The sequence below is a fragment of the Diplotaxodon limnothrissa genome, linkage group LG18 (genome assembly GCF_057381915.1).
Source record: "Diplotaxodon limnothrissa isolate DT_005_m linkage group LG18, D_limnothrissa_male_GT1.1, whole genome shotgun sequence".
Taxonomy (NCBI): Eukaryota; Metazoa; Chordata; class Actinopteri; order Cichliformes; family Cichlidae; genus Diplotaxodon; species Diplotaxodon limnothrissa.
The window spans coordinates 43,779,411-43,803,733 of NC_140613.1; the positions used below are offsets into that span (position 1 = coordinate 43,779,411).

Genomic DNA, 24,323 nt, shown 5'->3' on the forward strand with positions numbered 1-24,323 from the left:
AGAGGGTGAAGAGGAAGGGGGAGAGGACAGTCCCCTGTGGTGCCCCTGTGTTGCTAATCACCTTGTCAGACACACACTGTGGGAGACGTACATATTGTGGTCTTCCTGTCAGGTAATCAACAATCCAGGACACCAGAGAAGCATCCACCTGCATCGCTGCTAACTTATCACCCAGGAGGGTCGGCCTGATGGTGTTGAAAGCACTGGAAAAGTCAAAAAACATGACCCTCACAGTGCTTGCCGGCTGGTCCAGATGGGTGTAGACACGATTGAGCAGGTAGATGATGGCGTCCTCTGTTCCGAGACGAGGCTGATAAGCGAACTGAAGGGGATCCAGATGTGGTCTTACTATGGGTCGCAGCTGGTCCAGGATGAGCCTTTCCAGGGTCTTCATGATGTGGGAGGTCAGTGCCACGGGCCTGTAATCCTGGGGGCCACTGGGACGAGGCGTCTTTGGTACAGGGACGAGGCATGATGTCTTCCACATCACCGGGACCCTCTGCAGACTCAGACTCAGCATAAACAGTTTATGAAAGACTCCACACAGCTGGGGGGCACAGGCCTTGAGGACAAGGGGACTCACTCCGTCTGGTCCAGCAGACTTGCCTGAGTGAAGTCTCCTCATTTGCATCTCAACCTGGTATTGAGTGAAGGTGATGGGTGGGGGAGGGGTGTCAGGAATCTCACAGGAGGCAACATGTGAAGAGAGAGGCTGGCACAGTGGTGTGGCTCTGGATTCCAGGCTGACTGCAGGTGAGGTTGTGGGGGTGGGAGCAGACACTGTGGTGTCGAATCTATTGAAAAACAGATTCAACTCGTCGGCTCTATTCTCACCTCCCTCAGCTCCCCTGCTGTTGGTTGGCCTGAATCCAGTGATGGTCTTCATGCCCCTCCACACCTCTCTCATGCTGTTCTGCTGGAGTTTCCACTCCAGCTTCCTCCTGTAATTGTCCTTAGCCTCTCTGATCTTGTCCTTTAGTAACACCTGGACCTTCCTCACCTCCTCTTTGTTGCCCCCTCTGAAAGCCCTCTTCTTGTTGTTGAGGAGGGCTTTGATGTCCTTAGTCACCCACGGCTTGTTATTTGGGTAACAATGAACAGTCTGAGCTGGAACAATGGAGTCGGTGCAGAAAGTTATGTAGTCTGTGATACACTCAGTAAGCCCATTGATGTCCTCGGCGTGAGGCTCACAGAGTGTTTCCCAGTCGGTCACCTCGAAACAGCCCTGTAGTTCCGCTATTGCCTCCTCTGACCACCTCCTAACAGTCCTGGTGGTCACAGGTTCCCTCCTCACAATTGGCACATAGCGGGGGGTGAGGTGAATCAGGTTATGATCTGACCTACCAAGTGGGGGGAGGGAGGAGGAGCTGTATGCATCCTTGACGTTAGCATACAGTAAGTCTAAAGTTTTCTCTCCCCTGGTGGGACAGTCCACATATTGTTTGAATGTTGGTAGTGTATTGTCCAGTGGTACATGGTTGAAGTCACCCGAGATCACAATAAAGGCACTCGGGTGCTGAGTCTGTAGCCGAGCTATGGCAGAGTGGATAGTGTCACATGCAGCTGTGGGGTTAGCAGAGGGGGGAACATAAACAGCCACCAAGATGACGTGAGAGAATTCCCTGGGTAAATAATACGGCCTGAGTCCAACAGCACACAGTTCAGTGTCCGGGCAACAAATCCTTTCTTTGATTGTTATGTTGGCAGGGTTACACCACCGGTTGTTAACTAAAACAGCAAGCCCACCTCCTTTGCGCTTACCGCTAGCGATGCTGTCCCTGTCCGCCCGAACAGTGTGGAAGCCTTCCACGGAAGCATTCTCATCGGGAATGACCTGGTGCAGCCATGATTCGGTGAAACACATCAGGCTACACTCTCGGTATTCCCTCTGACTCCGTACCAGTGCTGAGAGCTCGTCGATTTTACTTGCCAACGATCGCACATTTCCCATCACGATAGACGGCAGACACGGTTTAAACCTCCTCCTCGCTTCGAGCCTCCGCTGTCTCACCGTCACCTTTTTTCTTCTCTTCTGTCCTTGACCTCTGCATCCCCGATGTGTTTTCCTCCAAATTTCAGCTGGTACTTCTGCGGGCACTTCTGCGGGCCTGGCCAGCGAGCCGGCCGGCATCAGGGCGATCAGCTGATCTCTGGAGTAAACAGTCCGTGCGTGTAGGAGATGTGCCGCGGTCCCGTTCCATGATAAAAGTAACAGTTCCACGGCCACCAGAAGAACAAAAACTCTCTCAATCCACATGATTGAGTAAGAGATAGAAAACGGAGGAAAATACAAGTCAGAAAAAAAAAAGAATACGTAAGAAAAAAGAGCTAAACTAAGAGAAAAGCAGGAGCGACTGTAACAGGCTGCACGCTGGTTGGCGCATGCACCATTCCTGCTTGAATTTGAAGTCCGATTTAAGTCTATCCTTTCAGAGTTCCAGACTTAAACACAGGCTTCCTGTGGCTCGTTGGTCTAGGCGTATGATTCTCGCTTTGGGTGCGAGAGGTCCCGGGTTCAAATCCCGGACGAGCCCCCTTAAAATCACAAGCTCTTAGCTTCATGGAATTCTTTGGTAAGACACATTCCTTCTGGGGCATTGTAAATGTGTTGTGTGCCAAACCGTTCAATGTGATGTGACACCAATTTGTCTTTCTAAAACAACGTTTGTGAAGGAGTCACTCTCATGAGTCATTGAGTGATGCCATTGACTGCACAGTCCCTGCCACGCAATCTGTATATGTCACATTTTGAGATTGCCTTGGAAACCTTACTGGGCAGATACTAAAAAAATACCTGTAACCAGGTACTATCACCTAATGGAAACTCTAAAGATCGAGCTGAGTCGAGTTAAGCCAAGCTAGGTAGGTGCTAGTGGAAAAGGGCTATTAGAGATCACAAAGTCTGATCGAAATTGAGGCCATTCAATTTCGGTGTAAAGACGTTAAACTACATATGTGAAGGTCTCATAATGGTTTCACCTCTGCTGATAATTACCCACGCCTTTTTTCCATCCCTTGGCTCATGTGATGTGTTTCATAGTTGGTCAACGACCCTGGTAAAGACAACCCGCTCTGGGTTTTAAATACCTGGGACTCTCCAACGTTTAGTTTTAGATCTAACGAAGGTTCTCAGAGGAGAGGTGAAAGGTCTTCAAGGCACTTAGAGAATTCCAGCTGCTTTCTTTCAAAGCTCATCAGACTACCATGACGTGGATGACTGGGAACCCTTTTTTCTCATTCACTGTGTGCAGTCCCTCTGGAGTCATCCCTGTTGGAGCTTGTCAGTAGCAAAGGCCTGAAGGTACAAAAATGAATACTGAAGAGAGCTTAACACCATTCCTGCTTGAATTTGAAGGCCGATTTAAGTCTATCCTTTCAGAGTTCCAGACTTAAACACATGCTTCCTGTGGCTCGTTGGTCTAGGCGTATGATTCTCGCTTAGGGTGCGAGAGGTCCCGTGTTCAAATCCCGGACGAGCCCCCTTAAGATCGCAAGCTCTTACCTTCATGGAATTCTTTGGTAAGACACATTCCTTCTGGGACATTGTAAATGTGTTGTGTGCCAAACCTTTCTATGTCATCTGTGACATCAACTTGTATTTCTAAAATAACGTTGTTGATTTTGTGAAGGAGTCACTCTCATGACTCATTGAGTGATGCCATTGACTGCACAGTCCCTGCCACGCAATCTGTATATGTCACATTTTGAGATTGCCTTGGAAACCTTACTGGGCAGGTACTAAAAAAATACCTGTAACCAGGTACTATCACCTAATGGAAACTTTAAAGATCGAGCTGAGTCAAGTTAAGCCAAGCTAGGTAGGTGCAAGTGGAAAAGCGTTAGAGATCACAAAGTCTCATCGAAATTGAGGCCATTCAATTTCGGTGTAAAGACGTTAAACTACATATGTGAAGGTCTCATAATGGTTTCACCTCTGCTGATAATTACCCACGCCTTTTTTCCACCCCTTGGCTCATGTGATGTGTTTCATAGTTGGTCAACGACCCTGGTAAAGACAACCCGCTCTGGGTTTTAAATACCTGGGACTCTCCAACGTTTAGTTTTAGATCTAACGAAGGTTCTCAGAGGAGAGGTGAAAGGTCTTCAAGGCACTTAGAGAATTCCAGCTGCTTTCTTTCAAAGCTCATCAGACTACCATGACGTGGATGACTGGGAACCCTTTTTTCTCATTCACTGTGTGCAGTCCCTCTGGAGTCATCCCTGTTGGAGCTTGTCAGTAGCAAAGGCCTGAAGGTACAAAAATGAATACTGAAGAGAGCTTAACACCATTCCTGCTTGAATTTGAAGGCCGATTTAAGTCTATCCTTTCAGAGTTCCAGACTTAAACACAGGCTTCCTGTGGCTCGTTGGTCTAGGCGTATGATTCTCGCTTTGGGTGCGAGAGGTCCCGGGTTCAAATCCCGGACGAGCCCCCTTAAAATCACAAGCTCTTAGCTTCATGGAATTCTTTGGAAAGACACATTCCTTCTGGGGCATTGTAAATGTGTTGTGTGCCAAACCGTTCAATGTAATGTGTGACGCCAATTTGTCTTTCTAAAACAACGTTTGTGAAGGAGTCACTCTCATGAGTCATTGAGTGATGCCATTGACTGCACAGTCCCTGCCACGCAATCTGTATATGTCACATTTTGAGATTGCCTTGGAAACCTTACTGGGCAGGTACTAAAAAATACCTGTAACCAGGTACTATCACCTAATGGAAACTTTAAAGATCGAGCTGAGTCAAGTTAAGCCAAGCTAGGTAGGTGCTAGTGGAAAAGGGCTATTAGAGATCACAAACTCTGATCGAAATTGAGGCCATTCAATTTCGGTGTAAAGACGTTAAACTACATATGTGAAGGTCTCATAATGATTTCACCTCTGCTGATATTTACCCACGCCTTTTTTCCACCCCTTGGCTCATGTGATGTGTTTCATAGTTGGTCAACGACCCTGGTAAAGACAACCCGCTCTGGGTTTTAAATACCTGGGACTCTCCAACGTTTAGTTTTAGATCTAACGAAGGTTCTCAGAGGAGAGGTGAAAGGTCTTCAAGGCACTTAGAGAATTCCAGCTGCTTTCTTTCAAAGCTCATCAGACTACCATGACGTGGATGACTGGGAACCCTTTTTTCTCATTCACTGTGTGCAGTCCCTCTGGAGTCATCCCTGTTGGAGCTTGTCAGTAGCAAAGGCCTGAAGGTACAAAAATGAATACTGAAGAGAGCTTAACACCATTCCTGCTTGAATTTGAAGGCCGATTTAAGTCTATCCTTTCAGAGTTCCAGACTTAAACACATGCTTCCTGTGGCTCGTTGGTCTAGGCGTATGATTCTCGCTTAGGGTGCGAGAGGTCCCGGGTTCAAATCCCGGACGAGCCCCCTTAAGATCGCAAGCTCTTACCTTCATGGAATTCTTTGGTAAGACACATTCCTTCTGGGGCATTGTAAATGTGTTGTGTGCCAAACCTTTCTATGTCATCTGTGACATCAACTTGTATTTCTAAAATAACGTTGTTGATTTTGTGAAGGAGTCACTCTCATGACTCATTGAGTGATACCATTGACTGCACAGTCCCTGCCACGCAATCTGTATATGTCACATTTTGAGATTGCCTTGGAAACCTTACTGGGCAGGTACTAAAAAAATACCTGTAACCAGGTACTATCACCTAATGGAAACTTTAAAGATCGAGCTGAGTCAAGTTAAGCCAAGCTAGGTAGGTGCTAGTGGAAAAGGGCTATTAGAGATCACAAAGTCTGATCGAAATTGAGGCCATTCAATTTCGGTGTAAAGACGTTAAACTACATATGTGAAGGTCTCATAATGGTTTCACCTCTGCTGATAATTACCCACGCCTTTTTTCCACCCCTTGGCTCATGTGATGTGTTTCATAGTTGGTCAACGACCCTGGTAAAGACAACCCGCTCTGGGTTTTAAATACCTGGGTCTCTCCAACGTTTAGTTTTAGATCTAACGAAGGTTCTCAGAGGAGAGGTGAAAGGTCTTCAAGGCACTTAGAGAATTCCAGCTGCTTTCTTTCAAAGCTCATCAGACTACCATGACGTGGATGACTGGGAACCCTTTTTTCTCATTCACTGTGTGCAGTCCCTCTGGAGTCATCCCTGTTGGAGCTTGTCAGTAGCAAAGGCCTGAAGGTACAAAAATGAATACTGAAGAGAGCTTAACACCATTCCTGCTTGAATTTGAAGGCCGATTTAAGTCTATCCTTTCAGAGTTCCAGACTTAAACACAGGCTTCCTGTGGCTCGTTGGTCTAGGCGTATGATTCTCGCTTTGGGTGCAAAAGGTCCCGGGTTCAAATCCCGGACGAGCCCCCTTAAAATCACAAGCTCTTAGCTTCATGGAATTCTTTGGAAAGACACATTCCTTCTGGGGCATTGTAAATGTGTTGTGTGCCAAACCGTTCAATGTGATCTGTGACACCACTTTGTCTTTCTAAAACAACGTTTGTGAAGGAGTCACTCTCATGAGTCATTGAGTGATGCCATTGACTGCACAGTCCCTGCCACGCAATCTGTATATGTCACATTTTGAGATTGCCTTGGAAACCTTACTGGGCAGGTACTAAAAAATACCTGTAAACAGGTACTATCACCCTGGATGAGAATAATATAAATGATAAATTTCAATCGGCCTTCAAACAACATCACAGCACTGAATCAGCGCTGCTTCGTGTTTTCAATGATCTTTTACTAATGGCTGACAATGGACGCCCCTCTGTCCTAGTGCTATTGGATCTTTCATCGGCATTTGACATGGTTGACCACAACATCCTATTGGCGAGACTAGAGCACACTGTAGGCATTAAGGGCGCTGCCTTGGATTGGTTTAAATCTTACCTCTCCAATCGGCTCTCTTCGGTACATTTGGCCACATCCTCTTCTTCGGCTGTACCTGTTTGCTGTGGTGTCCCCCAGGGATCTGTGTTAGGCCCTACCCTTTTCTCATTGTACATGCTTCCCTTAAGTGCTATCTTTGAGAAATACCACATTGCTTTTCACTATTATGCGGATGATATCCAGATCTATTTTGAGTTAAACGATGATCTTGCTCTGTCTTTGAATAGCTTTCGAGAATGCATGTGTGAGGTCAAGAAATGGCTTTTGGCAAATACTCTTATCCTTAATGATAAGAAAACCGAAATTATGATTTTTGGTAGTAATGCCCTTCGTGCCAAACTTCGGGATGCCTTTGGTTTTCTCACTAGTTCTTTCTCTGACACTGTTAGGAATCTGGGTGTCTTATTTGACAGCTCATTTAAACTTGATAAACAAGTGTCTGCTGTTGTCAGATCCAGTTTTTACCAGCTTCGCCTTATTTCTAAGACCAGGCACTATATCCTGTATAAAGACCTAGAAAAGCTCATCCACGCCTTTGTAACGTCAAGGCTTGATTACTGCAATTCACTTTATTGTGGTCTCCACTCTTCCCTTTTACATAGATTACAGACAGTTCAGAATGCTGCAGCACGCATTCTAACTAAAACCAAGAAGTTTGCCCACATTACTCCTGTCCTTGCTGATCTGCACTGGTTGCCTGTCAAATATCGTATTCAATTTAAAATTTTGTTGTTTACTTTTAAAATTACCAATAACACTGCACCAAGCTATCTTAAGGAACTTTTAAACCCATATGCTCCTGCTAGGGCTTTAAGGTCATCCTCACAGTTACTGTTGGTTCAGCCCAGATCTCGACTGAAATCTAGAGGTGATCGATCGTTTGCTCAAGTTGCACCGGAGCTGTGGAACAATCTCCCGATTGGCATCCGGGCGTCTGATTCTATTCATTCTTTTAAATCACGGCTAAAAACATATCTTTTTAAACTTGCCTTTTCTACCAGTTAAATGCTGGCTTGCTTGCAGTGACCTATTGACCTATTGTATTGTATTGTATTGTATTAAATTCTCTGCTATCTTTCCATTATTGGTGTCTTTTATCATGGTGGTACAGTCTTACCTTGCTATAACCTATGTGCTGCAGTTTACTCTTATTGGTGGCTTTTATCTGTGAACATAATCCGTTACTCTTATGTATTTGATGTTAATGTGTGAACTGTTTTATTTTTTATTGTTTTATGTAAAGCACTTTGGTATGCCCAAGGCTTTTAAATGTGCTCTATAAATAAAGATTGTTGTTGTTGTTGTTGTAATGGGAACTTTAAAAATCGAGCTGAGTCAAGTTAAGCCAAGCTAGGTAGGTGCAAGTGGAAAAGCGTTAGAGATCACAAACTCTGATCGAAATTGAGGCCATTCAATTTCGGTGTAAAGACGTTAAACTACATATGTGAAGGTCTCATAATGGTTTCACCTCTGCTGATAATTACCCACGCCTTTTTTCCACCCCTTGGCTCATGTGATGTGTTTCATAGTTGGTCAACAACCCTGGTAAAGACAACCCGCTCTGGGTTTTAAATACCTGGGACTCTCCAACGTTTAGTTTTAGATCTAACGAAGGTTCTCAGAGGAGAGGTGAAAGGTCTTCAAGGCACTTAGAGAATTCCAGCTGCTTTCTTTCAAAGCTCATCAGACTACCATGACCTGGATGACTGGGAACCCTTTTCAAATTCAAATTCAAATTTTATTTGTCACGTACACAGTCTTACACAGTACGATATGTCGTGAAATGCTTGGACAACTGCTCGTGACCTAAAGAAAACAAAAAGGGAAAAGGCTATGAATAAGATAGGAAATAAATATGAAAAATTAAAAAGGGTAAATTTAACTAGGAAGGAATAAAATATAAATTAAGGTTAAAAATTAAATAACTGTACAACACAAATTAGAATGAAGGGTAAATTTAACTGGGAAAGAATAAGATAAAATATATAAATTAAAGTTGAAAATAAAATAACTGTACAACAAAATACACAATATAGAACTATATAAGAATGTATGAAGAAATATAAGTAAATATATACACAATAACAGCAGCTGTACATGTCATGGTCTGGTTGGGCACCTGCAGGTCTCAGACAGCGGCTCCTCCTCCTTTAGGCGGAGTCCGGTTGCCCCTCCCTGGCTGACCACCTGTGAGCAATCGTGCCAGCGGTATATCAGACCTGCGCTCTCAACCACTCATCGCCTGAGTATCTGCTATTCCCATGTTAGTTCAGTGGAGCATCCTAAACCTTGTCTTAACGCCGTGTGATGACTGACCTGTCTTTTCTTGTCCTCAGCGATAGCACCCGGAGTGGAGATCTTGTTCCCCTCGCTCCCGTCCTCCTGGACCTGGGCCGCCAGCTGCTCATACAACGTGGCCTGCCGGCCCACTGCTCACCTGCCTGCCTCCCCACGCCTCGACCGCTTCCGGGTTTTCCGCTCCACCTGTCCCCTCCATCTGAAACCAAGTAAGGCAATTCAATTCAACTACGGAGGATTATTGGTTGTCTGCTGGATCCCTCTGATCGTGATCTCCTCTTGTTCCAGTGCCCCGGCCCCAACCTAGTCCTGTTTCTACCTCCCCGCTGTCCCCGCAGTTCAGCCGTCTCCTAGAGGTGTCTAGGTCGCCCTCATTATCACAGACGAATCCTACGCGCCACTAGTGTGGTGGCGTCGCTTTGTGTTTCACCTTTGTTTTCCTGTGGGCGGAAATAAATCATTTGTTTTCTGTCACCTCGCTTCCGGGTTGGTTTCTGCGCCTGTGTCCATCCCTGTTCCCTCGTGCCGTTGAGCCGTGACAGTACAAGTATTAACTGGAAATGAAGAATATAGTGACCAGTGTTGTGCAATCCACATTATGTCTTGTGCAGTGCAAATATGCTTAAAGTGATTTAAGTGATGAAGTGAAAACAATGTCCAGAAAGTCCAGTGTGTGTGTAAGAACCATATGTGTGGGTCAGTACTGTGTGGTGGTGTGATTGAGAGACCGTATCGCCTGCGGGAAGAAGCTCCTCCTCAGTCTCTCTGTGTTGGTCTTCAGGGAGCGGAATCGCTTTCCTGACCTCAGCAGAGAGAACAGTCTGTTGTTGGGATGGCTGAGGTCCTTCACGATCTTCCTGGCCTTGGTCCAGCACCGCCTGCTGTAGATTGAGTGCAGGTCAGGGAGCTCGGAGCGGATGGTGCGCTCAGCTGACCGCACAACCCTCTGTAGAGCTCGTCTGTCCTGCGTGGTGCTGTTCCCGAACCAGGTTAAGATGATTGGAAGTCTCTCAAGCGTCTGAGGTGGTAGAGACGCTGACGGGCCTTTTTCACCACGGTGTTTTTTTTTCCATATATTTTTATTGAAATTTTTTATAGTACAATACAAACAAATGTTGAACACCCTCACATTCACACATCCATCCATACATCAAACCTGCCTACCTCACATTCAAATGTAGAAATGAGCATAGTTCTCACAGTAATACAAAAATACAATGGGTTAGGATAGACAAGATTCTCCCCTCCTTCCCTTCTTCCTTTTCTTCTTTTTCATAAATGTCCTTCACCTCCACTCCCTAAAATATCCATATATGGCTTCCACATATTCACCAAGTCCCATTGTTTGCCCTTGGCAATATATGTTAGTCTTTCCAGGCCTAGAGAGACTGCAATTTCCTTCTTCCAGAGTCCCATGGAGGGAGCATCCATACTCTTCCAACATAGCGCAATGGCTCTTCTGGCTTGAGGTAGTCCATAGTCCAGTAATTCAGTTTTTTCCCCGATTGCTTAAATTCCCTTGGATATATTCCAAGTACAGAGAGTTTTCCTTTTAAAGGGATTTTTACCTTAAACACTTCAGACAGATATTTGATAACATCTTTCCAAAAGTCCTTTTCACCACGGTGTTGATGTGACAGGACCATGACAGGTCCTGCGTGATGTGAACTCCGAGGTATTTGAAGCTGTCCACTCTCTCCACTGGGCACTCGTTGATGACGGGGGTCTGGTAGTTCCTCTCCTGCTTAGTGTTGAAGTCCACTATCAGCTCCTTTGTCTTACTGACGTTTAGAAGGAGGTTGTTCCTCTGGCACCAGTTCTCCAGATTCCTAATCTCCTTCAGGTAGGCCGTCTCGTTGTTATCAGAGATCAGGCCCACCACGACGGTGTCGTCAGCAAACTTGATGATGGTGGTGGAGCTGGTAGTAGCCACGCAGTCATATGTGTACAAAGAGTACAGCAGGGGGCTCAGAACACACCCCTGGGGGGCTCCAGTGCTGAGAGTGGTGGAGGCTAAGACATGTCCACCCATCCTTACTGCCTGTGGTCTGCCAGTTAGGAAGTTGGAGATCCACTGACACATAGATGAGCTGAGTCCCAGATGCTCCAGCTTGGTGGTGAGTGTGGAGGGAATTATGGTGTTAAATGCAGAGCTGTAGTCTATGAAGAGCATTTTAACATAATTCCCCCTTCTAGTGTCCAAGTGAGTGAGTGATGTGTGGAGGAGATGAGAGATGGCATCGTCTGTGGAACGATTTGGACGGTAAGCGAACTGTAGTGGGTCCAGTGTGTCTGGTAGTGAAGAAATGATGAAGTCTCTGACCAGGCGTTCAAAGCACTTCATCACTACTGAGGTGAGGGCTACAGGGCGATAGTCATTGAGAGAAGCAGGGTGGGGTTTCTTCGGGACAGGAACAATGATGGACTCTTTGAAGCATGTGGGGATCACCGACTGAGATAAAGAGATGTTGAATATCTCAGTGAACACAGGAGCTAGCTGGTATGCGCAGTCTCTTAGGATACGACCTGGGATGCCGTCTGGTCCTGCTGCTTTCCTGGTGTTCACTCTCTTGAAGGCTCTCCTTACTTCATGCTCGGAGATGACGAGCACGTTTCCGGTGCTGGCAGTATCTTCCTGTCTGCAGCCGTTAGCGCCGCTAGCACTAGCATTGTTGGAGTCCTTAGCTGCAGCCTCGAAGCGAGCATAGAAAGTGTTCAGCTGGTCTGCCAGAGTCACGGCCGCATTCGTCATACCGGTTGTTGGTGCTTTATAGTCCGTTATTGTCCTTAGTCCCCGCCACAGGCTCCTAGAGTCACTCTGTTGGAGTTGTGACTCTAGTTTCCTCCCGTAGCGCTGCTTCGCCTCTTTCACCGCCCTCCGCACGTTATATGACGCGGCTTTGTACGGGTCCATGTCCCCCGTCGTGAGTCCCATGTTGTAGGCAGCAGTGCGGGATCTCAGAGCGTTGCGGATGGTTTTATCCACCCACGGCTTCTGGTTGGGAAACGTTGTGATAGTCTTTGTCTCCACGGTATCATCCGCTAGTTTCCCGATGAATCCCACAACCGCTTCCGTAAACACGTTGACATCATCATCGGAGCTGTTTCTGAACATGCCCCAGCCTGCGTCATCGAGTGCGTCCTGTAACGCGGCCACCGATTGATCCGTCCAGCGTCCATGGAATCCCTGCATATATCACATCAGACAGAGGACCCCAGTTCACCTCTCAGGTCTGGAGATCTTTTTGCTCTGCCATGGGTGCTCAAGTCAATCTCAGCTCCAGTTACCACCCGCAAACAAATGGTCAAACAGAGAGACTCAACCAAGAATTGGAGGCTGCCCTTTGCTGTGTCACCAACCATAACCCGGCTACCTGGGCTGCACACCTACCATGGGTCGAGTATGTACACAATTCTCATGTCTCAGCTTCAACGGGTCTTTCCCCTTTCGAAGCTTCCCTAGGTTACCAACCTCCACTGTTTCCTACCGAAGAGGCTGATTTGGCTGTGCCCTCGGTCCAACACCATCTCCAGCGTTGCCGGAATGTGTGGACCCAAACCCGTGAAGCCTTGAAGAAAGCTGCCGCCTGCCATCGTGAATAGGGCTGGGTATCGTCACTGATTTCTAGAATCGATTCGATTCCGATTCAAAAGGTCCTGAATCGATTCGATCCACGATTTGATTCGATTCGATTCAATTCAATTCAATTCTATTTGAATCTGGGAAATTTTGCCTCAGAAAGTCAGAAATAATATAATTCAGATCAGTACATTTACATATTTTTGTATCTATAAAAAGGAAGCTGACACTTTCCAGACTTTATCAAAGGTGTGAGCATCACAGCAGAGGCCTTTGTGTCAAAGCAGCTGAAGATAAAACACAGAAACACATGAAGGTTTTCCTGGCAGAAGCCGTGTTCCTGCTCTCATTCACTGTTTTAAATGTTTGGTGGTTGTCAAAATTTTGTGACATTTCACCTGAGATTCTGGAATTTTGGGCAAAATACATTTATATTAAAAAATCGATTCAGGATTTTAATGAATCGATATCATGTTATCCAAGCCAGAATCGATTTTAATCGATGAATCGATTATTAAAACCCACCCCTAAACGCGAATACACGGACCGCCGTCGAACTCCAGCACCTAGATACGCACCGGGGCAGAAGGTATGGTTGGCGGCTAAGGACATTGCTCTCAAAGTGTCATCCCGTAAACTGGCACCTCGGTTCGTAGGACCGTACACCATTCACTCTATTGTTTCTCCCAGTGCAGTCAAACTCACCCTTCCGGCATCTCTACGGATCCATCCAGTTTTCCATGTTTCGCAGATTCGACCCGTCCACACCAGTCCTTTGTGCCCACCTTCCAACACCCCTCCACCTGCCCGACTCATCGATGGTCACCCAGCTCATACAGTCCGGCGGATCATTAATGTGCGCCAGCGTGGCAGAGGTCGCCAGTTCCTGGTTGACTGGAAGGGCTACGGTCCTGAGGAGCGCTCATGGGTTCCTCGCTCTTTTATTCTTGACCACGCTCTGATTTCTGATTTCTACAGGTCACGACAGAGTCTGCAGCCAGGTCGGCTGCCTGTAGGCGTCCCTTGAGGGAGGGGTACTGTCAGGATCTGGAGACTCGACTGGAAAGTTCTATCAGGCACCTGAGTTCCTTGGTCTCCACCCCTAGGCGGAGCCATCATCCCTGCTGCAGTCCTGCACACCTGAGACTGATTCGGGGCAATCAGGTTGAGGATTTAAGGCCCCCTCAGACTCTCCTTCACCGCCAGTTCTTCAACGACCTCACATTTTCTGGACCTTCTTTGTCATCACCCTCAACCCCAGCTCTCCTTGGATTATCTTCATATTCAGGAAGAATACAAGGACCCTCACTTGCCTGCCCTCCAGCCTCACCACCTTGGACACAGCGGAACTCAGGTCTGCCAGCCTTTCCACTACTCCCCTGGACTATCACCACCTCTCCCTCAAAGCGAGGTTCACGCCGGTCACCAGTAAGCGCTATCAGTCAGTTCCACCTCTGCTAGGATACCCTGAACCTGCCGCCTTCTTAACCCTGTTCTCTTTTCTTCCCAGATGCAACCACTCCGTTCCCGTCGCAACCTGTTAAATCAACGTTCACCCCCACTGACCCACGGCTACATCGTTAGCAACACCTTGTCACGAATTCACTTGATGACTAAATAATAAACACTGCAAAACGTTTGAGCTGTCTCTGTTTGTGGTTATCTGCAATTGAGTCCAATTTAGCTATCGGCCCGTGGCCATTGTGACACCGTGTTTCAAAAAGCCTCAGAGCTTCGTAAAGCTTTGTTTTGACATCACCAGCTACAAGTCCAGAACATTTTCCTCTGTGCTCTGTCAGCTGGGTTCATTATGGGTGAGTCGTTCTGTCACGGACAGTTGGGTAGTGTGACAATCCGGTGAAAAAGCAGGCTCTCATGCCATCTTAAGTAGTCTGCCAGCATCAGTGTAAATGTGTGGTGTGTGTTCAGGACAGGTTCAGAGGCGGGGAATCAAGGTCCAGTTCCGCCCTGGTGGGAGAGGCGAAGACAAAAAACACACCTCAACCTCTCCAGATATTGAGAACCATGACATATCTGGAGCATGTACAAACTGATATTAATCTTTAATAGGGTTGTCAAAATTGAGAGCAAACAAAACAACTGCTGTATAATGCCCTCTGCTATCTTAGTTTAATTGGTCACATGACATGTGTCATTGTTTTCAAAAAGGCTCTGGGTTCACTGTCCACACTGTGATGTGAAAACAGCATTTTCAAATGTATCCGCTTTGGAGAGCGTTTTCAAAACGCTGCGTTTTCCTTGACTGAAAATGCCGTCTCAGTGTGGATGGGAGGCCAAAACGGAGAGAAAAAGATGCGTTTTCAAACGAAAACGTAACTGTGGACATGGCCAAAGCCATCTCCTTTCATCCGAAGCAGTGCTTTCATGAACCTTCTTGTCTGTCAGTTAATATATGCAACCAGCCTTTAGCCACAGTCGTCTACTGTCACTGAAAGCTATGCTTATTTCAATCCCATAGGTAACTGAAGCTCTCTCTGTCATACAGATGTGTCCTTCTCCCATCAACAAAGACTACACCTGAGTAAGCTGAGAGCCCATTAGCTTTGTTCTGGTGGCTTGCACATAAACTTGTGGTTAAAGCACTGGTCTTTTATTCTAAACTGCTGGGAGGCAAGCTGCTGGTGCTCAGCTTTCACTGATCTAAGATCAGTAACAATCTGCACTTTGTATGGAAGCACAGCTAGCATTAGCAAGTAAACAAGCCTCAGTGATTTGGCCTGACACTGATGAGTTTCATCTTGCTAACCACCGTGGCCATGTTGGAAACTGAATGTCACCAAGTTGTAAAATCATTTGATACATTAGCAAGGACAGTTGTGACTTTGGACTGCAACTATGTGTAATCCAGTAAAACAGACAGATGCACATCTGCCCCGTCTTTGCCGGTTATAACAGGTGAATTAGGGGCTTCAAAAATGTATAACTGCATCTGATATGAGTGATTAACAGACAAAGAGAGAGAGAGAGACTGTGTTCTGTGAGCGATACCAAGAAGGTGCTGAAACCTGTAAGGGTCCACGTAAATCCTCCAATGGGATGTTTAATTTAGCAGCCAGGCTGCCATCCGGGAATTTTACTCGGGATCGAAGTCAGGTGAGCACGTGGACAGAGAAAGGACCTGGTAGTGAAGCTACCCACCTCAAAGCATGTCCACGCAACAACACCACCAGGAAGGCAGTCTTTGCACTATATGGAGCATAGGTTTGATTCTGTTGTCTAAACACCAAAAACACTGAGAATCCTCCACCTTCATCCAACTCACCACTGAGTACTTCTGGAGTGGGACGAGCTCTCCCTAGATGTTCAGGTGGTCGCAAACAAAAGCTGAGGCTGGGTACTGACTGCAGCTGACGATATTAACATACCTCCAATTACATCCTATTGTCTACAGCTGTGACGGCGCATATTTTAGGCAAGGCAAGGCAAGGCAAGGCAAATTTATTTGTATAGCACAATTCAACAACAAGGTGATTCAAAGTGCTTTACTGTTACGGCCGAGACCGTTTCAGACGAGTGACAGGACTCAAACGCAAGACGCCGAACAGCTCGTAAATATATTTTAAGAATAATGTTTAATGTTTACACAAAATATTCATAAACAAAAAGGTGAACGTAGACGTTAAACTAAATAACGATCTGGTCCGGGTCAAAGAAGACAGCTATTCCGGGGATTGGACTGGAAGGCAAGTCACAAAGGGTCCAGGAAAAAGGTCGGGGTCACTGTAACAGAATGCAGATGTTCAAACATAGATAAGGAGGCATATGAATATGTTGTTTGGCTCAGAATCCTCCTTCGTACTGCGTACTTGCCAACGGAGGACGGAGATGACATAGAGGGGTGAGTAGTCCGGGTGTGTAAATCCAAAAACTCCTGGCGTGGAGGCAGAGAGGCAGGTAGGTAATTTTGGTAATAGCCTGAGGGACTGCCAGAAGGTCCAGCATCCAAGTAGAAGCTCTTCGCCAGGGGTTGACAGTTAGGTGTAGCTGAAAAAAGGAGGCGCACAAAAAACAAACATACAGTGAGGCAAGGTGATTCAAAAAAACACGTAGAGAATTTATGGTGGTGGCCTGCACTGACTGATGTTTAGCAGAGAATCTGGCGAAGAGAGATTGAGAACGCTGGCCTTATGAGTCCCCGGCTAATTACCCACAGATGTACGCGATCAGCAAAAACACTGAGGCCCCTCCCAGGGGTGGAGACGCCGGCTCGGAGGGAGACACACTGGCACACACCCGGACCATGACATTTACAGAGACATTAGAAACAAAAACAAATAAAAAGCATGATTTAAAATTGATTAAAACAAGCAAACAAACAAACTAACTAAACACACATTTCACACCTGTTCGCGCGATCTGAACCCTCATCGTAAGGGGAGCTACCAGTCCTTCTGTGGACGAGCTACTTTCTATTTTAAATTCCCTGAATTTTAGCTGGTGTTCTTACAGAGCGAGCCAAAGGACCTTGCAAAGAAAAGCGTCTGGACTTCTTTAAGTTACTTGAAGACGTTTCACCTTTGACTACGATGACCTGGATGACTGAGAACCTTCACAGACTTACACAGCGAGCACTCTGCAGAGGTCATTTTCTGACCTAATTGTTCTGTCATAACCAGTATGGGCTTAGTGTGGAAGAAAAGTTCATCACGTTTATGTGCAATAGTTAAAGGTGCATTTAGGAAGTTTGAGTTAGCAAGGCCCGGGCTCCCACAGACACATGCACAGTATGATCTCCTCTCGGGAATCTCTCTCCTACAGCTCAGTCAGATTCTGCTTCTGAGGTTTTCTGCACAGGTGAGAAAAGAAAGTAAGATAAGAGCAGAGCAAAATAAAGCAAGAGGCAGGTATGAAGACAGTAGGAATCAGGTCATTACCAACAGATGTGTTTGTAGTTATGCTGAATTCAAGGGTGGGAAACCAGAGGAGCACCTGTCCCTGAAACACAACACCAACACTCAAACAGATAGAGAGAGAGCAAAATGAAAAAACTACAGTAAAATAAGTAAAATACTTTAGCATTATGCTATAATATGCTGGTTAAAAATACATGCTGCTATTGTTATTATAATTGTATTATTGTATGTTGTGGTATTTCCATCTCAGTTAAACAAATCTTTCATATTTGTCACATCCCTCAAACAAAGTTTCATTTAGACCACATATAAGTCCTGAATGTATAGAATTTTTCCTTTTTTAATACACAGGTCACTACAACCCTCCTAGAAAAGAATGCACAAAATATCTGTGTTAATATTAATTTTCAAATGTTCATCAAAACTGCAAGAAACAACACTGAAACCACGAACAGCAATCTAGACACATGATGCTGATGAGGAAAAAAACCCAAGACTGTTTGTGAAGGAAGCTTTTAATGTTCCTAGCATAATGGCTAACCTTATAAATAAACATGTCATAAGTTATAACGGAAAATTCGATGCATCCAATTACAGATAGCGTCTGATCTGATACCACCTGTGTGCTTCCATCATATCAACGATCCTGCTGAGCGACTACGACTACTGGGTCTACTGGGTCTGTGACCCAGTATGATTCTAGTTGAAGTTATAGTCTTTGATTTGTTGTTATTCTTGGTCTTGGTTCTCCTTATTGTTCTGTGTGTGTGTTATATCCATAGTTGCTAGTTTCCAGATTTCTGTTACTGTTTCCTGTTTTTGGTTTTTTTCTTTAGTATATTTGCTACAGTGCAATAAAGGTTTTTAGTTTACCGCAGTGATGGCCAAATGAGGCTGAAACACTGACGTTTGTAGAGAAAAGTGGTTCATTACGCCAAGCTTTTCAACGCAAGCCTCTTTGGTGACTTCTGGTGGCCAAAGGTATGAAGAGCAGCTTGAATCTACAACTTCTAATGAACTGCTTCATTATGATTGCCCACAGAGCTGAGTTGACAGCTTCTGTTTGATATCATGTGACAGCTTGTCTGGTATCTGGCTGGTGTTTTGAACATGTGTTTTTTGGGGTGAAAAAATGATGTTGTGTCTATTTTAATAATAAATAATTTTGATGAATAAGCCTTCCTTGTTTAATCATGTACCATGGTGTGTTCTACTGTTGTTTGTGACTTCTTGATGTTTTTATTAATAAAAAAAAAACTATATATAACAATGTACAACACAATCTTATGATAGGTTGGGAGTAATGCTTCCTCTGCGAGGTCCCTGCCTCCACGTGAGTATGTAACTAACAAGTGGACAGGTACATTTATATACAGTATAATATACTATAACTTCTATAATTATAACTATATGTACTGTGTATTTCTTATGTTCATTTTGTTCATTTGGGAGCAGAATTTCTGATGAACTGGTTTCACTTTTTCACACAGGGTCATGTAAGTTTGGATTTTTTCCCCCCTTAATAATAAAAACCTTCATTTAGAAGCTGCATTTTGTGTTGACTTCTGTTATCTTTGTCTAATATTCAAATTTTTGATGATCTGAAACATTGAAGTGTGACAAACATACAAACGAAATATGAAATCAGGAAGGGGGCAAACACTTTTTCACACCACTGTAAATGTTTGTTAGAAATTGAAGCAGAAAAAAGACAGGACGGAGGTGATTCTCATGAACAGTTGCAATGCCCCCAGCACAACCTGTGGATCTGTAGTAAGTGGACAAAGCTGCTCCATTAAGTCTCCATTAAAGACTAATATATCTTTAATATAGTAGGTGACCGAAAAGGCCCAAGACAGTTGGATAAAGGGACTATAATGGACAACACTGGCACTGTGTAAATCTCATTAGATGCATAAACTGAGCATGAAATGGCTACACAGTGCTTACAAAAGCAGATAAACCTAAAGATCTGTTATTACATTATCATACACTGAACTCAATTCAATCACTTACATCTATTTATCCTTGACAAGACTAGTACCTGATCCGAAGGGTAGATATGACAAAATAAATGTTAACTACTGGCAAACCCAGTGAGAAGTGAAGGTGAGACAAGAGATGAAAGAAGACAGAGGGACATACATGCTCCTAAGTTAAAGAAGCATAAACTCTTTCACTCTTTTCATTGCAAATGTTCCAAATAACAATACCAACAGCTGGTAGAACATGTACCACATATTGTTTTTGCAGTGGCCATGGATCGAGTCCAGTATCGGCTCTTTCCTGCAGGTCATGTCCCACAGGTCTCTGCTGTGTCTTCTGTCTACTACTGCTTCTGCCCAATAAAGTAGACATGCCACAAAATAAAGCTTTTATTATCAGCATCTCTTAAAAGTGTCAGCAGCAGTCTCAGACACCAGTGTTAACAGGAGCAGATACATTGTGCCCAGGGGTTAACCTGGGAATTAGTGGGTGGGGAAAACCTAACAGCTGGTGTGCAGCAAATAAATAAAAATAAAACATATAAATATGTATAATGTGAACTCCTCTATATTTTTCTTCTTTGCATACAGACTAACCCGCTGTGTTTACTGCTCTTTGTGGATTAGGTAAATCCAACAGGATAAAAACAGACAGATCAGCATAAATACCAGTCTTGTATTATAATACCTAATACTGGCCATTAACACCGCAGCCTGCCTTGTACCAGCCCAACACTGTAAACTTCACCACAACACTTCAAACTAACAAGTTTAGGCGGTGTTGTGCTGCGGACGCTGGCTGTGGGAAACAAAACATAAAGCTTTTGCACAGTGCTACATATAAAGACAAACCCAGACTTCTACTTTAGCTCAAATCTTTGTGTGCTGTTTTTGTTAAATAGGGCTTTCAAAACGGAAAATTCGCTTTACACGTTTATTGCTCGTTTTTTCGCATCATTACGGTGAAAGCACTAAACTGTACGGTCTGTAGCCACGCCCCTTCCCTACAGCTGCTGTCTATCCGGGAAAATACCACAAACTGTTCTGTTGCTGTGACGGACCCCGGACACACAACGGACAGGTGAACGGCGTTTTGCCTTTGCTCGTGTTGTTAGACGATGACGATGCTAGCTTGGAAGACAAGTTGCTAGCTACGTTAGCTCAGCGGCGTTTGCTTAACTAACGGCTGTGATGTTATTTGTAACGTGACCCTTTTCACGTTGCAGTTGTCTGTTCACTTTTGGAGCCTGCTGTGGTTAAACGGAGTGTCAGCTGTTTGCTGGTAAACAGCATTTTCATTCTTCTGTCCCCGCTGACCTCGTTAGCTTGTAAATGCGGATTATTATTGAAGTATTGGGGCCAAATCGCTCTACTGTGTTATTTTCCGCAGTGAAATTGTCGCTTGACAGCAGCGCCCACTACAGCGCGCTGTGCTACTGGCTGACGGTGTGTGTGTGCAGGCTGTCACACCGTGTGAAACACAATGATTCCGCTGTTTTGTTGACCGTGTTTCTTCAGACACTCTGTGCCGAACTGTGAAATAGTTAAACACTGGTGCTGTGCAGCAAAGCGAGGCAACAAGAAACGAGCTCGCCTTTAAACTGAGCGCAGCCACATGAAGGACGTTAGCTGTGCAGACTCGTGTTTTTCCGTTGCAAATGCTTATTAACTTGATGTAAATGTCCATGTCTCTGAGTTTGTAATGGCGTGGACCCAATGTACCGAATGAGCTGGACGCTTTTAAAAATAGATGCTGTGACATTAACGGCAGAATTCCTGACCTTATCCTGGCCACCTCGAAGCACTGCGCAGACTCGGAAGAGAGGTCAGTGGGGTTCAGTGACTTCAGACGCGTTAACCTGCTCCTGTCAGTGCAGAGCGAGGTTTGCAGTTACATCGCAGTAATCCCTGAATTCAAACCTAGCAGGAATATTAAGACTCACTATATCCGCGTACTGTAGTGTCTCTGTCGGGTGTTTAATGGGCTTCATTTTGCACTCAGTTAAACATGTATGTTATCCTGTAGATCTGATTGGTAGGACGTGCTGTGAAATATTCTTTTAAAAATATATTTTTTATGGTGTAAAAAAACAAGGTTCACAGTTCACAGAGGATAGTTGATGTCCAAATTCATGAGTCGTTGTCACTTTAAACTAACTGTAGTTACTTTCTGTATGTTATGTGAAATGAGGCCTGAACTTCCTCACTTTGTGTAAGAATGGATTGCTTAAAGCATGTCTTAATAAACTCACTACCTGAAGTGTTTGTTTTTCCCTTTTAACCACATCACCCTTTGTTGTCATCATGCCAGTTGCCAGGGAAACCCGAATCACCATGATTATTGCAGTGCCATCCACTAACTGCAAGACTAATTACTGAGTGTGTAGTAGTACAGACAGAACAGTGGATTTGTGTATGTGCAGGAGACAGGAGGGAGTTGTTTACTTTGCTTCCTAACTCCCCAAATCTGTTCCTGATCAAGCAACTCTTAAAAACATGTGCAGGGGTGGGTTTTAATAATCGATTCATCGATTAAAATCGATTCTGGCTTGGATAACGTGCTATCGATTCATTAAAATCCTGAATCGATTTTTTTTTAATATAAATGTATTTTGCCCAAAATTCCAAAATCTCAGGTGAAACGTCACAAAATTTCAACAACCACCAAACAGCTAAGACAGTGAATGAGAGCAGGAACACGGCTTCTGCACAAAGACGTAAACACACAGCGCGGAGCAGAATCGGTGAGATGTTGCCTTTCTCACCGACGGCACGGACACGGTCGGGGGTGAAAGCCGACAGCTCGCTGATTCTGATGCGTCGGCATTTACGCCCTTTTTGCGCCGATTCTAAAGCTGTTAGTCTGATCTCTCTCCAAACAATATTGACTGAACCAGCAGCAAAAGAAGATCCAAACTACGCTTCACATAAACATCGTCATGAATTCACTCTGACTTTTGCTGTTGCGCTCTCTCTCTCTCCTGCATTATTCGCTTGCTTGTTACGCACAAGTCTACCGTTGTTTACAGGCTGTCGGCCGATGTTGTTTTTACTTACTTCTGAACAGAAAACCTAATTTCTGCTGTTCAACAGGCTTCTGAACAAATGTAAACTTTTTAAAATTATACAAAATGCAAAACGCTTAGCCGTGTCTCTAATAAAACCGCTGTAACTTCGGAGGTGATGTTCATATGCTGATTAATGGTTTTCTTTCATTTTTGATGTACTGCAGAATATTTTTATAAAATCCCAGGCCAGGAAAATCATGTGTTTCTGTGTTTTATCTTCAGCGACTTTGACACAAAGGCCTCTGCTGTGATGCTCACACCTTTGATAAAGTCTGGAAAGTGTCAGCTTCCTTTTTATAGATACAAAAATATGTAAATGTACTGATCTGAATTATATTATTTCTGACTTTCTGAGGCAAAATTTCCTCGATTCGAATCGATTCTAGGAATCAGTGACGATACCCAGCCCTAAACATGTGGGATCCATGGAACCCAGGCTTCACCGTTCCCGGGACTTGAAGGACTTGTTGCTGATATCTTGGTTTTCTCTCTGTTTGCCATCTGGGAATCCCTGTGATCCTGCTTTTGTAACATGGCGTGTAACAAAGATTAGAAAGTGCTGAAACCAAACTCACAGTAAATGTAAAGTAGTATATGTTAGCAGTCATGCTTTTCAGTTACTGAAACATTATCTGCTGTTTGTTGGAAAAGATTTTGATACCTGTTGAAATTTATTGGTAAATAACAAAATTGAATGTGAATATGACCACAGTGGCAGTGAGGAACTACACTCTGAAAGCACTGATTGTATTTAACCTTTAGAGGTTCACAGTAGGGATGAAGAAACTCACCCTTCAGTCTGATAGTGGCATACTGGAAAACGAGATGCCATTTAAAGATACCAGTGAGTGCTGTATATCTGTGACGCATTTCCAATGAATAGCTGGAAAAAGTGTTTATTTATTGAGTTGACACTTTTTATAAAATCATCTTTCCTGGAGGAAAAAACAAACTGATTTTTTTTTTTTTAATCATCAACATCAGCCAGTTTAAGGACGGCAGGCACAAAGACAAGCCTTTAAGACCCTGCACCTCTCTGTCAATACAGTGTTTAAGAACTTTGTAGTTATTAAACCAAAGTTTTGAACTTGGGTTTTTCCATTACACTTGGTGCTACCTGAGGCCAGTTGGACTGCGATGCTGATATGGCACATACACTTCCAATATTAAGATTCCCGCTGGTGCTGATTGGACAGATGGCTCTCACTGTGTTTAGTTAGAAAGTGTGTTTCACGGTAGGTCACGTAGTAACCTGCCTGTTTTTGTCCTGACAGGAGGGCAGGGATCAGTCTAAATCTGAACCGATTCTCCCAGTATGTTGCCTCAACACCTGAAGCAGATTAGAGTCCTCATGCTCAACGACAAGCAGAATTTAGAGAGAACTCTGTTCAGACTCGAGCAAGGTAAGAACCTGACTGTATTACTGAATGTACTGCACTGTTCAATAGCAGTTACTTTATAAAATCCTGCATTTAATGTTTAATATTATGCAGTGGGATTATGCTGCAGTGGCTCCATCTACTAAGCTGCTAAGTTGGTTGATAATGTTTTTATATGCTACTAATCTTATACATTGAAAATTTGAATGTGTGTGTCTTGCTGTTGTTTCGGTTTAAAAGGTCGGAAATGTTCAATCCACATATATATTTGTATTAAT

General features: G+C 44.5%; 1 protein-coding gene and 3 non-coding genes across 5 annotated transcripts in view; all 4 read left to right on the top strand.

Moving 5' to 3' along the window:
* Nucleotides 1-2,462: 2,462 nt before the first annotated feature.
* Nucleotides 2,463-2,534, top strand: trnap-ugg (transfer RNA proline (anticodon UGG)). The gene has a single exon. It is a non-coding gene; the product is annotated as a tRNA-Pro (tRNA).
* A 1,827-nt stretch (nucleotides 2,535-4,361) lies between these two features.
* Nucleotides 4,362-4,433, top strand: trnap-ugg (transfer RNA proline (anticodon UGG)). Its single transcript has one exon. It is a non-coding gene; the product is annotated as a tRNA-Pro (tRNA).
* An 875-nt stretch (nucleotides 4,434-5,308) lies between these two features.
* Nucleotides 5,309-5,380, top strand: trnap-agg (transfer RNA proline (anticodon AGG)). Its single transcript has one exon. It is a non-coding gene; the product is annotated as a tRNA-Pro (tRNA).
* A 15,223-nt stretch (nucleotides 5,381-20,603) lies between these two features.
* agla (amylo-alpha-1, 6-glucosidase, 4-alpha-glucanotransferase a) overlaps nucleotides 20,604-24,323 on the top strand; it is a 44,443-nt gene continuing 40,723 nt past the window's right edge. For both annotated transcript variants that reach the window (XM_085378485.1, XM_085378484.1), the window contains exons 1-2: nucleotides 20,604-20,679; nucleotides 23,941-24,069. In XM_085378485.1, coding sequence (XP_085234611.1) covers nucleotides 23,982-24,069 — 88 coding nt within the window. In that variant the 5' untranslated portion in view covers nucleotides 20,604-20,679; nucleotides 23,941-23,981. The remainder of the gene's footprint in view (nucleotides 20,680-23,940; nucleotides 24,070-24,323) is intronic.